This window comes from Nelumbo nucifera, chromosome 5 (assembly GCF_055504915.1).
Source record: "Nelumbo nucifera cultivar China Antique chromosome 5, China Antique-T2T, whole genome shotgun sequence".
In the NCBI taxonomy this organism is placed as follows: Eukaryota; Viridiplantae; Streptophyta; class Magnoliopsida; order Proteales; family Nelumbonaceae; genus Nelumbo; species Nelumbo nucifera.
In genome coordinates this window covers 6,213,769-6,227,192 of record NC_142653.1, presented here as the reverse complement: position 1 = coordinate 6,227,192, position 13,424 = coordinate 6,213,769, and the positions used below count along the sequence as shown (strand labels likewise).

General features: G+C 40.8%; 1 protein-coding gene across 5 annotated transcripts in view; it reads left to right on the top strand.

Moving 5' to 3' along the window:
* Nucleotides 1-13,424, top strand: part of CW7 — a 54,548-nt gene that overhangs the window by 29,274 nt on the left and 11,850 nt on the right. For 4 of the 5 annotated variants that reach the window (XR_016076207.1, XM_010275142.3, XM_010275133.3 and 1 more), the window contains 3 exons: nt 551-611; nt 1,625-1,684; nt 2,136-2,210. Coding sequence is in view for 4 of the 5 variants with exons in the window: in XM_010275142.3 (XP_010273444.1) it covers nt 551-611; nt 1,625-1,684; nt 2,136-2,210 (196 nt within the window). In the remaining variant the exon portion in view is untranslated. The remainder of the gene's footprint in view (nt 1-550; nt 612-1,624; nt 1,685-2,135; nt 2,211-13,424) is intronic. The other variant, XM_088887577.1, reaches the window with a different exon arrangement.

Sequence of the window (13,424 nt, the reverse complement as noted above, 5' to 3'; positions counted from 1 at the left end):
CATCATCTGGTGGCAGTCTGACATCAGTGGGTCTTCTTGGGTTCGGGAGTTGAAAGAGAAACCTAGTCCAAGATTTCTTCCTGCTCTGATACCAAGTTGTTGGGTGTAGGAAGAAGAAGAAGAAATTACGGGAGAATGGGTGTGTTACTGTTCACACCCAAAACATTTCATTATATACTAAGATAGAAATTACAGTTATGTCCCTATAAGGGCGCCCAAAATACATAAAACAGAAAAGACAACAATACCCCTAAGCCAAATGCATATTCTCAACAGGTTCATTGATCATTGCAATAAGGTGCTAGAGCATATCCCCTTCATTAACTTGTTACATAGTTTTCCTATTACAATACATCTATGTTATCCTGAGAAATCTAAAAGAAAGAAAGAACTATTATATCCTATGACTTGCAATCCAAAACTGTTTCTGTATCTTTCCTTCTTCTGTTTTATTGAGTAATGCAGCATCATGCTAAGTAAAATTTATGCTAGCTTATTTCTCTCTAAGACCTTCTGAATTAAGATTTTCTTGTCTCTTGTTGTGTTTCAGTATTCAGGCTCTTCACAATCATCAAAATGAAGCAGACACACCATTATCTCCTATATATAAGGTATCTTCAGAACATGATTGCTGATATAAATTAAAGGCCTCGCTAGTATACAATAAACCAGTATGCCACTTACTGTTTGCCAGTTCAGGCGTTGAGTTCCCAACAGCTTAAATCAAATTAGATTTTATTGTACATCAGTATTTTATGTTATTCTACATGTGTGTAAATACCCTTTTTATGCTTCTTGCAGCTTTCATTTTTTTTTCATTCTTCTTATAGCCACTTTTTATAGTTTTTTTATCAGCAACGATAGAATAGCATTTTATTCATCATGAAAATGAAATGCCAAGGGTTAGGTCCATATCCAGCCTACCCCTCCCAAGAACCTAGATAGCTGGAACCAACATTGGGTAATTTCTTTGTTATTATAAAAGCAGAATACCATTTATTCATGTGTTTCAGGAATGAAGAACTAGAAATAGAACTGCTAAAAGCATTCATTCAAAAGTGATATGTGCTGTCAGATTTCCATGCAATTTTACAAATCCCTCCATGAACCAGGTAACCCAAAATTATTTCTTCTCTAATCGCTCCTTCCCTAGGTACTCAATTGAGTGATCAATTTATATGAGATACCAGCATTCTAACTTTTCATATGAAATGCCTAAGATTCAAAGGTTTCTCTTCTAACAATAACCAATCAATTACAACTTGGCAATCCCCTTCAGCAATTAATCTGTCCACAGATATGCTAGCCCTGATTTGAACCCTTGTAGACATGGAAGAGTTTCAGCCCTCAAAGGATTTCCTTCACCCATTGGCCCACTATAGAGTACCATGTTACTAAGATGACCCATTTTGTATGTTTCTTAATTGGTCTGCTATGCAACAGCTAGATGCATAAATTTTGATTCTACCATCATTCAATTTGTCACAGAGACTAAGTGTTCCTTTTTTGTAGATAGAAATTGTGTTTGTTCACAGTTAGGTTAATGGGATACCATCCTACAAATGCATATAATGTTAGGTTTGGAATTTGTGCTGCGTATGTTTAATGGTAGATGTCTTTACAGGTTGTAAAAACTGTATATGCATCTCCAAGCCGGGTTAATTTTCATCTGGACTCAAAAAAGGTCAGTGCTTTTGCTCCATTCATCCGGTGAAATGTGGTTTTGTGTTTTTACATTTTCACTTCTCTGTATTCACCCTGCCTACTCTGTTGACAGGCCTGATATGTGCTTTTATTTATTGAGCCTGTTATGCTATTCCTTTTTTATGTTCTACTAGTGGGCTATTAGTGTGTTTATTATTGGGTCCATGGGCCACTTATTTTGTTATGTTTATTGTTGCTGCCTCATTGAACGTAGAAATGCAACTTCTGCTCTTATTTTATTCTTAGTATAAAAGGAGGTGGGGACCTCAAGAACCCCATGATTGGTGTTCCATTCTTCTTCCTCTTCTCTTCTCTTTTCTTCTCTTCTTCCTTCTCCCCTGTGTTGCAGCCTTTTTCTTTTATTCTTACATTATTTCTGAACTTTATTGGTGCTGAATCAACCAAATTACTCCCTCAGTAATGTCTTTCAGGAAGCAGAAACTGTTCCTGCCTATCCAGATATTTGTTTCGCAGTTGATGACTTTGATTCAACTTTCGATGCAGTAGTAAGATGCTTATATTCTTCTGTAGTTAACTTTATGTTTCAGTTTTCATTTTTATTTCTTATAATATGATCATGTGGTTCAATGTAATTCTTTTTTTATTGGTATGTGGTTCAATGTAATCATCTTCTTACCATGTTAATGGCCTCTCATGTGGTGGTTAGGGTTTTTTCCCATAATTGTGCTTTATCTTTCACTACTTTCTTAAGGAGCCACCATCTACTTATAAATAGGTACTAAGTTGAGATAAATTAGATTCTCTTTTTAATAAGTTTATACCAATCAACATATAATATGGCATTGTAATAGCATTTTTTTTTTGATAGGAAACGGTAACTTTCATTAAATATGAGAATTACAACTGCCACCTTCAAAAAGGTGACCCCTCATAGGGTAAGAAAGTTATAAGCATTGTTGTTTTGGAATGGTAGAATACTGATATGTTTCATTCTATTGCCAATGGGCATATTTATACAGTAATCTGCTGCAATAAATAGAAAGAAAGAAAAATAGAAAGAAAAGAAAATAGAAAGAAGAAAAAAAAGAAAGAAGAGAAAATAGAAAGTACAAAAATAGAAAGAAAGAAATAGAAAGAAAAAAATTTCTAAATCAATCCTTCCACAATCCTAGGAATATATACAATTCTATTTTCAGATCTGAACCAGTAACCCCACGTTTTCCAACACTCCCCCTCAAGCTGGTGAATAGAGATCCTCCATTCCCAGCTTGGCTATAATTCTCCGAAAGTCTGTACTATTGAGCCCTTTAGTAAGTACATCGGCCAGTTGTCCTTTTGTAGACACATAGGGAGTGCAAATCAACTTGCTGTCCAGTTTCTCTTTTATAAAGTGTCGGTCAATTTCGATGTGCTTCGTCCTGTCATGTTGAATAGGATTGTGAGCAATATTGATGGCTGACTTGTTGTCACAATATAGTTTCATAGGCTCTTCTTGTAGAATCTTCAGGTCTTCTAAAATTATCTTCAACCAGAGTAATTCACACACTCCTTGTGCCATAGCCCTGAGTTCTGCCTTTGCACTTGACCGAGCTACTACATTTTGCTTCTTACTCCTCCAAGTGACTAAGTTTCCTCCTAAGAAGGTACAGTAACCAGAAGTGGACCGTTTATCTACTGGAGATCCTGCATAATCGGCATCTGTATATGCTTCAAGAGTCAGTCCTCCATTTCTTCTAAATAAAATTCCTTTTCCTGGATTGGCTTTCAAATAGTGCAGAATTCGATGAGCAGTCTGCAGATGAACTTCTTTAGGATTATGCATAAACTGACTTATTACACTTACAGCATATGCAATATCTGGTCGTGTGTGTGCAAGATAAATGAGTTTTCTAACTAGTCTTTGGAACATCTCCTTGTCTACACTTGCATTCTCGTTGGCTTCTCCAAGTTTATGATTGGGATCTATAGGCGTGGAAGCTGGTTTACATGCCATATTTCCTGTTTCTCTCAAAAGATCAACAACATACTTTTGTTGAGAGATAAAGATGCCTTGTTTAGAATGTGCAACTTCAATTCCGAGAAAATACTTTAGCCTCCCCAAGTCTTTTATCTCAAATTCTCTGGCAAGGTAGTTTTTCAATGCTTCCTTCTCCTTTTTATCATTCCCAATAACGATTATATCATCCACATAGACTAATAGTGCAGTAACTCCCCCTGAGGTTGTGTGTTTGATAAACAATGTGTGGTCACCTTGACTTTGCTTGTAACCTGTACTCAACATTACCTTCGTAAACCTTCCAAACCATGCTCTCGGAGATTGTTTGAGACCGTATAGTGCTTTCTTCAACCGACAAACTTTGTTCCCTTTAATGCCTTCTCCAAAACCCGGTGGAATGTCCATGTATATCTCCTCTTCTAGATCACCATGGAGAAACGCATTTTTTACATCAAACTGTTGCAAATTCCAATTTTAGTTAGCCGCCAACGACAGTAACACCCTTACTGTATTCATTTTAGCTACTGGGGCAAAAGTCTCCTGATAATCTACCCCATAAGTCTGTGTATATCCCTTGGCTACCAGGCGTGCTTTGTACCTTTCTAATGACCCATCAGATTTGTACTTAATTGTGAACACCCATTTACAACCTACCGTCTTCTTGTTTCTTGGTAGATCCACAACTTCCCATGTGTTGTTTTTTTCTAATGCCTCCATTTCCACTCTCATGGCTTTTCTCCACTCCTTATTAGAAAGTGCCTCGGCTAGAGTATTAGGAATTGGAATGGTGTTAAGGCTGGCTAGAAAACTTTTATGGGATTTAGAGAATCTTTGGAATGATACATATTTGGCTAAAGGGTACAATGGGCGTTTGGTACATTCTCTGGTTCCTTTTCTCAGTGCAATAGGTAGGTCATACTCATACTCAGACTGTGAAGGTGTAGGTTCAGGATCTAAGCATCCCTCAGTTCTAGGATTAGGAGGTTAATCTTGGACTTGCACAGGTTGAGGATCTGGATTTTTCCTCCTAGAGTAAACCTGTATATATCTCACATTATCATGCACATCATTCGTGGGGTTAACAGTGTCCGAATTTAGTTCAATGGTCGGGTTGTTTGACTCTTGTTGAGACTCGGGAATGTGGGGCTCAGAGGAATGTGACTCAGAGGGATGTGATTCTTGACGATTGAATGTCTGTGAGGAGGGTAATACATCTAGGGAGAGTAGATCCGAGGCCTTATCTTCCATTAATGAGGGCTCCCCCTGAAGATAAGGTTGAGTGAAAAAAGATTTTCCTTCCTCAAATGTGACATCGATGGAGGTGTAGAATTTTCTGGTGGCTGGGTGATAACATTTATAACCTTTCTGAGTTGGGGAATATCCCAAGAAGACGCACCTGATTGCTCGTGGGTCTAATTTTCCCTTATTATGGACTTGAACAAAGGCAGTGCAGCCAAAAATTCTTGGTGCGAGATTATTTGAGGCTCGAATATCAGGGTAAATTTGAGAAAGGACTTGTATTGGGCTTCGGTTGTCAAGAACTTTAGATGGTAGTCTATTTATGGTGTAGGCAGCAGTAATGACAACTTCCCCTCAATATTGTTTTGGCACCTGATTTTGAAAGAGAAAGGCTCGGGTGGTTTGCAAAAGATGGCCATTTTTTCTCTCAGTTACCCCATTCTGTTGGGGAGTGTTAACACAGGAGGATTCATGCACAATGCCTTCTTTCTGAAAAATTTTGTAGCATTATCAGATCGAAACCTTTTAATTCTCACACCAAACTGAGTTTGGACCATGTTATGAAAGTTGGGAAGAATCGTACCCACATCAGATTTAGAATTAAGAAGAAAAATCCATGTGACCCTAGTGCAGTCATCAATAAAGGTGACGAACCATCTGGATCCAGTAATGTTGGGAATTTGAGAAGGGCCCCATATATCCGAATGAATCAAATAAAAAAGAGTTGAAGATCTTTTATTGCTGATTGGGAAAGAAACCCTTTTGTGCTTAGCAAGTTCACAAACATCACAATGAAAGGTTTCAACATCAATTCCTTTAAACAAGGAAGGAAGCATTGTTTTTAAAATAGGAAATGAAGGATGACCAAAACGGAAATGATGACGCCAAATTAAATCTTTATTGGAGGTAGATAAGAATGACTCGTGTGTGACATGCATAATAGTGTGAGATGATTTGCTGGTTGCTTCAAGGTAGTAGAGTCCATCTCTTTCCTTAGCAAGTCCAATCTTCTTCCCCGAAACCTGGTCCTGAAATACACAGTAAGAAGGGAAGAACACAACATTGCAGTTCACATCCTGGGTGAGTTTATGTATAGAGATAAGGCTAGTGGATAACTTAGGAACATGAATCACATTTTTAAGTAATAGGGATGGAGTAATTTGAATATTCCTGTTAGCGTAGGGGTATTTCTGTCTTTATACCTTGATTGATGTTGCTGATCTGTAATGTTGTGTTGAAACTTGTGCTCTTAACTTAAGTAAGGGCACATAGGTCTTTTTAGTTATGTTTTTAATAATAATATAAATACTTACTGGCCGACTGGGAGAAGTCAAGTTGACTCCTTCAGTTCGAACCAGAATTCCCTCTTCTCTCTTTCTCTCTTTCTCTCTCTCTTTCTTTATCACTTTTTCTTCTTCTACATAACTGAACTCAGTCAGGCCGAACTCTAAGGCAGACCTGAATTATAACATGGTATCAGAGCTAGGTTAAATATGCCTAGATTTCTGCTTGCCTAGGGTTCATTCTCTGCACACCTAGGGTTCATTCTCTGCTTGCTTAGGGTTTTCCTCTTTTTTTTCTGTGTTCGATTGGAGATAAGGGAAAGGGCTGAAAAGGAGTGATCGCCCTCTTCCCTTGGGGGTCTCTATGCCTCCAGTCAGGTCGTATGTGGTCGGTTGCTGTGATTTCTGAGATCGCCCTCTCCTAGTAGAGGAAGAATAGAGGGCCGAACTGTGTGTGGCTGTTGTGTGTGAAGCGGCTGTTGTGTGTGGACTGCTCTCCTGCTCGCATGGGTGTTACTTCAGCGATAAGGTAAGAGATTTCAGTGCATGATATCTGTTATGGATTAAATAGGAGGTGTGTTTCAGACCATTTGCTAGGGTTTCGGCCAGTAAGCGCTAGGGTTTATGCTGGTTTCTTTGTGCATTTTGAAGGAAGAGATGTGATCATATAGTGGTGAGATTTCAGGTAGTTGTAGGAGTAGGGTTTGTGGTGTGAGCACACTTTTCAGCAACAACAAGTGCTGAAATCAGTGTGACAGGTGTGATTTAGGGTTTGTGGTGTAAAGAGCACACATTCCAGCAACAATTAGTGCTACAATTAGTGTGACAGGTGTGACCTAGTGGTGTGTAGTGTGCAGATCTCAGTGATAATAGAATTCAGCAAGTGTGCAGAATTGGTGATAACATAATGGGAGACAATAATGATTATAAACCTAGTGTGATGGTGCCTACAGACTACCTGAATGTTCAGATGACCTCCATTAAGTTAAATGGAGAGAATTATGTGCCTTGGGCTAAATCCGTTGAAGTCTTTCTGAAGGCAAAGAAGAAGGTAAAACACATCAGAGAGGAGAAACCCTCCTCTGACTCTCACGAGTATGAAGACTGGGAGCAAGAGGATGCTCAGATCATCACATGGTTGTGGAACAGTATGGAACCCAGGATTAGTGTGAACTTCATGTTCCTTGATACTGCCAAAGATGTGTGGGACCATGCGGAGAAATTGTATTCGGGGCAGGACAATACAACCAGAGTTTATCAGCTTTATCAAGAGTACTTTAATCTGCAACAGGGCAATCAGAGTCTTGAGGAGTACTATGCCAACATGAGGAACATACGTAATGAGTTGAATGTCTATCATCCTCTCACTTCTGATGTCAAGATTCAGCAACAACAGAGAGAGCAGCTTGATGTGACTAGATTTTTGGTGGGACTAAAGTCTGAATATGAACCAGTACGGGCTCAGATATTAGGGGGATCAGCTCTTCCGTCCCTAGAAGAGGTATTTGCTGGACTTCGGAGGATTTCTATCGGATCTACTGAGAACTCTAATATCTCAGATAGATCTGCCTTTGCTGCATCGAGAGGCTATGGTGGTAGAGGTGGAGCCCGGGGAGCTCAGTCTGGCCGTGGTGTTGGTAGTGGTTCTGCATATGGCCGAAGTGGCAATGATGGGTCTACTTATTATCGTGGTGGTGGTCGTACTAGGAGCAGAGATTCAGAGGGAGCCCGTGGTAGAGGACGTAGCTCAGGCTCGAGGAAGTGCACTCATTATGGTATAGATGGACATACCATCAACTATTGTTATGATTTACATGGTCCTCCCTCAACCTGGGCCAATCATGCCGCGACCGGTGACTCAAGTTCCAGCTTTAGACAAGAGAATCATTCATCTGACCAGTTGCCTCCTACATCCACAGATGGTCCCATGAAGGAGATGGTGAGTGTTCCCCGTGATGAATATGAGAGGTTTATCCAATCACAGCAGAACACAACGACTTTTGCTCACTCAGGTATGGCTTGTCTGGCATCTACACCCAATCCCTGGATCATTGACTCTGGAGCCTCCGATCACATGACTGGAACTCCAGGTGTGTTTTCCTCCTTATCTTATTGCTCAACATCACAATCTGTCACCCTTGCTAATGGTTCCACATCCTCAATTTGTGGTGTTGGTAATGTTGACCTAGATCCTGTATCCCTCTCATCAGTTCTGTATGTTCCTAAATTGCCTTTTAACCTTATGTCTGTTAGTAAGCTGACCAAATCACTTAACTGTTCCATTACCTTTTATCCTTCTATGTGTGTCTTTCAGGATCTCAAGACGGGGATGAAGATTGGTGGAGGGCATGAAGCAGGTGGACTGTATTATCTTGACGGTGGTGGTGATAGAACTTCAACAGCTCTCTAGTCATCTCTTTCTCCTCTCTAGTGGCACTGCCGATTTGGTCATCCGTCGCTCAAAGTATTGAAGTCCTTGGTTCCGTCCTTGAGTCAGCTTTCTGTTTTGGATTGTGAGTCGTGTCAGTTTGGGAAACACCATCGTGTTCCCTTTAGTTCTAGGGTTGATAACCGTGTGTCGAGTCCTTTTTCTTTAGTTCATTCAGATGTTTGGGGTCCTTATAAAGTAATGTCATATAATGGATACAGATATTTTGTCATTTTTGTGGATGATTTTTCAAGGATGATGTGGCTCTATTTAATGAAAGAAAGGAGTGAATTGTTTACCATCTTTCAAAAATTTTATGCTGAAATTCGTAACCAATTTGGTGCCCACATCAAAGTTTTTCGTTCTGATATTGGTCGCGAATATTTATCCTCATCATTTTAGGAATACCTGGACCAACACGGCATTATACATCAGACCTCATGTACCTACACCCCACAACAAAACGGGGTGGCTGAGAGAAAGAATCGCCATCTCCTTGAAACAACAAGATCCCTAATGCATCACATGCATGTTCCCAAACCTTTTTGGAGTGATGCAGTGCTTACCTCTTGTTTTCTGATTAATCGGATGCCCACGATCATCCTTGATGGTCAGTCTCCGTTTCAGGTCTTGTTTCCCACTTTGTCTCTGTTCCCTCTTACGCCGAGAGTTTTTGGGTGTGTTTGTTTTGTCCATAATCTGGGTCCCGGGAACGACAAGTTTGATGCCCGTTCTCTCAAGTGCATCTTCCTTGGCTATTCTCGGACCCAGAAAGGGTATAGGTGTTACCATCCTGGTTCTCGACAGTCTTTTGTGTGTGCTGATGTCAGTTTCTTTGAGTCTACTCCGTTCTTTTTGGGGTCTGGTGATGCTTCTTCCTCCTCATCACCTCCTCTTCCACTTCCCGTTGTCGATCCTCCTCCCTTTGTTCCAGTCATGACCAAATCCTTGCCTCCGGTGCCACCACCTGTTGAACGCCCACCTATCCATCATGTGTATACACATCGCCCACGTGCACCAGCTATACATCTCTGTCGACGGATCCGACACTAGACCCCCACTTAGCTTCTGAGATTGATCTACCCATTGCTTTGCGGAAAGGTAAACGTACTTGCACCCTTCATCCCATTTCTAATTATGTTTCTCTTACTCACCTTTCCGCTTCCCATCGCCAGTTTGTTACCTTGTTATCATCAGTTATTGTTCCTAAAGATGTCCAGGAAGCCCTTGCCTCTCCAGGGTGGTGTCGTGCCATGGAAGAAGAACTCTCAGCCCTTCATCATAATCATACTTGGGACCTCACTGCTCTTCCTCCTGGGAAGCAAGCTGTTGGTTGTAAGTGGGTTTATATGGTTAAGTATCTGCCTGATGGTAGTGTTGAACGCCTGAAAGCGCGATTAGTTGCAAAAGGGTACTCCCAAACCTATGGCATTGACTACACAGAGACCTTCTCACCGGTTGCTAAGATAGGGCCAGTTCGTGTTGTGATCTCTCTTGTAGCCATGTATGAGTGGCCACTATATCAGCTTGATATCAAGAATGCCTTTTTGCATGGTGACTTACTCGAGGAGGTCTACATGGAGCAACCTCCAGGGTTTGTTGCTCAGGGGGAGGATGGTAAGGTGTGCAGACTAAGGAAGGCTATATATGGGCTTAAACAGTCTCCTCGAGCATGGTTTGGTAGGTTCAGTGAGGTGGTAAAGAAGTTTGGCATGAAACAGTGCAAAGTTGACCATTCTGTATTTAGTCATGACTCTCCGGGAGGAAAAATACTGTTGGTGGTGTATGTAGATGATATTGTTATTATTGGGAATGATAACATTGGTATTGACAGGCTGAAGATTTATCTGCAGGATCACTTCCAGACAAAGGATCTAGGTAAACTGAAATACTTCTTGGGGATAGAGGTAGCGAGATCCAAGTATGGGATTAACCTGTGCCAGAGGAAGTATGTGCTTGATTTGCTGGTAGAAACAGGCTTGTTGGGTGCCAAACCAGCTGAAACACCCATGGACACAAATACCAAGCTAAGCAGTGATATGGGTGAAGTGTTTGAAGACCCTGGCAGATACCGACGACTTGTGGGCAAACTGAACTACCTAACCATTACCAGACCAGACATCTCATTTGCAGTTAGTGTGGTAAGCCAGTTCATGCAAAAACCTCTGATTCCTCATTGGAATGCGGTTCTAAGAATTGTGAAGTATCTAAAAGGGGCCCCGGGTCGCGGTCTGATATACAAGAGTGGGGGAAAACTTGAAATAGAAGGGTATTCTGATGCTGATTGGGCCGGTTCTATGTCTGATAGGCGGTCTACTACAGGCTATTGCACGTTTCTGGGAGGTAACCTGGTGACATGGAAAAGTAAGAAGCAGACGGTTGTGGCAAGAAGCAGTGCAGAAGCAGAATATAGGGCTATGGCGCATACCGCTTGTGAATTAGTGTGGCTAAGGAACCTTCTACAGGAAGTAGGGTACAACATCAGGCTGCAGTTCATATCTCCTCTAATCCAGTGTTTCATGAAAGAACCAAGCACATTGAGGTTGACTGTCACTTTGTGAGGGAGAAGGTGCTGAATGGAGAGCTAGACACTACACATGTTAATACAGGAAATCAGTGGGCTGACTTATTTACAAAAGGCTTGAGTCGGGGAAGAGTGGACTACATATATAACAAGCTGGGAGTATATGATATATACTCACCAGCTTGAGGGGGAGTGTTAGCGTAGGGGTATTTCTGTCTTTATACCTTGATTGATGTTGCTGATCTGTAATGTTGTGTTGAAACTTGTGCTCTTAACTTAAGTAAGGGCACATAGGTATTTTCAGTTATGTTTTTAATAATAATATAAATACTTACTGGCCGACTAGGAGAAGTCAAGTTGACTCCTTCAGTTCGAACCAGAATTCCCTCTTCTCTCTTTCTCTCTTTCTCTCTTTCTTTATCACTTTTTCTTCTTCTACATAACTGAACTCAGTCAGGCCGAACTCTAAGGCAGACCTGAATTATAACAATTCCCAATCCCTGCCACTATGGTGAAAGAACCATCAGCAACAGAAATTTTTCTATTACTAGGACAGGGTGTATAGGTGAGAAAATGTAGTGAAGAGGGTGTCATGTGGTCAGTAGCTCCAAAATCAAGAATCCATGGAAAAACACTAGCCGAGGCATGTAATCCTAGAGATAAAGACTCACCTGAGAGAGCAAGAGAGGTAGAACCACTTCCTGGTTTCACCAGAGGTTATCGTTAGAGTCACGGGTGGTTGTGTCACGAGCCAAGTTGTGATTGTTCTCACCCTTTGAACCACTGTAACTTCCTCCCCTTGCCACCATGGCTGAGCCTTCGGGATCTTTAGGCTCAAGCATGATTCCACGGTGGCTTTCCTCAGCTCTGACAAGGGCTATGACTTCATTCAATGGAGGCACTTCTTCTTTGCCGAGAATTTGTATTTGGACTTGATCAAATTCAGCATTCAGTCCGACCAAAAAATCATACACCCTATCTCTTTCAATAAAATTCTTCAAGATCACAGCATCATCTGCGCACTTTGTCTCAAGAACCCGGTAATGATCAAGCTCATGCCATAAATTTTGCAGCAGATTTGCATACTCTGTAACACTCCTGCTCCCTTGTTTGGCCACCACAGTCTTCACTTTTACCTTATAGACACGAGCAGCGTCATGGGCTTTGGAATAGGTTTGTCGGACAGCATCTCAAATAGCCTTTGCAGAGGGAAGAAACATACAAGTATCACTGATCTCGGGTGTCATTGAACTCCACAACCATGACATAATCATGGAGTCCTCTTCGTCCCAAGCATCAAAATTTGGCTCGCCCAACCTTGGTCCTGTTCCAAGGAGGTGACTAATTTTTCCTTTTCCCTTCAAATAGGTATGCACTAGTTGTGACCACTTCAAGTAATTTTGGCCATTCAGTCTATATGTTGCCTGAATATTCTGCAAATCACCAATGTGAGGATGAGAATTTGTTGTTCCTTCATCGGTTTGGACGGGAGCACTTGTTGCAGTCATGTCGGACATTGTTAATGGAGGAAGAGGAAAAATAAGGCCAGCAGGAAAGGAGAATAAAGGAACACTTCTGGTTACAGATCAACACTGAAGGCCAGAAGAGAAAAACACAAAAAAACTGGCATATTTATACAGTAAGCTGCTGATACCATGTTTTGGAAAGGTAGAATACTGATATGTTTCATTCTATTGCCAATGGGCATATTTATACAGTAAGCTGCTGCAATAAATAGAAAGAAAGAAAAATAGAAAGAAGAAAAAAAAGAAAGAAGAGAAAATAGAAAGTACAAAAATAGAAAGAAAGAAATAGAAAGAAAAAACTTTCTAAATCAATCCTTCCACAATCCTAGGAATATATACAATTCTATTTTCAGATCTGAACCAGTAACCCCACGTTTTCCAACAATTGTAATAGCATATTATGAAGAGAAAATAACGGTGCAAGTCGGGTGCCGAATTTAAAGAATTTACAGAACATCAGGCCCAAGCCCTCTAGGGTGGACCCATTCAAATTTTAACAAATTTCAACCCAAGCCCACCCAAGCTGCTCCCCTAAGAGAAGAAAAAAGGCAACAAGTATTTCTTGTGTACATGGTTTTAGCAACTTCTGTAAACCAGTACACTCACATGTTCATCAATGCCTATTCAGAGATTATGTGATTGGATAATATAAGGAACTGTGACACATCATTTGGCTGCTAAGTTCTTCACTTGTTCTGCCATTAAATGAAAAGAAGGTCTTGGTGTAAGGAGAGTATATCGAAATAGAAGACTGATACATGGT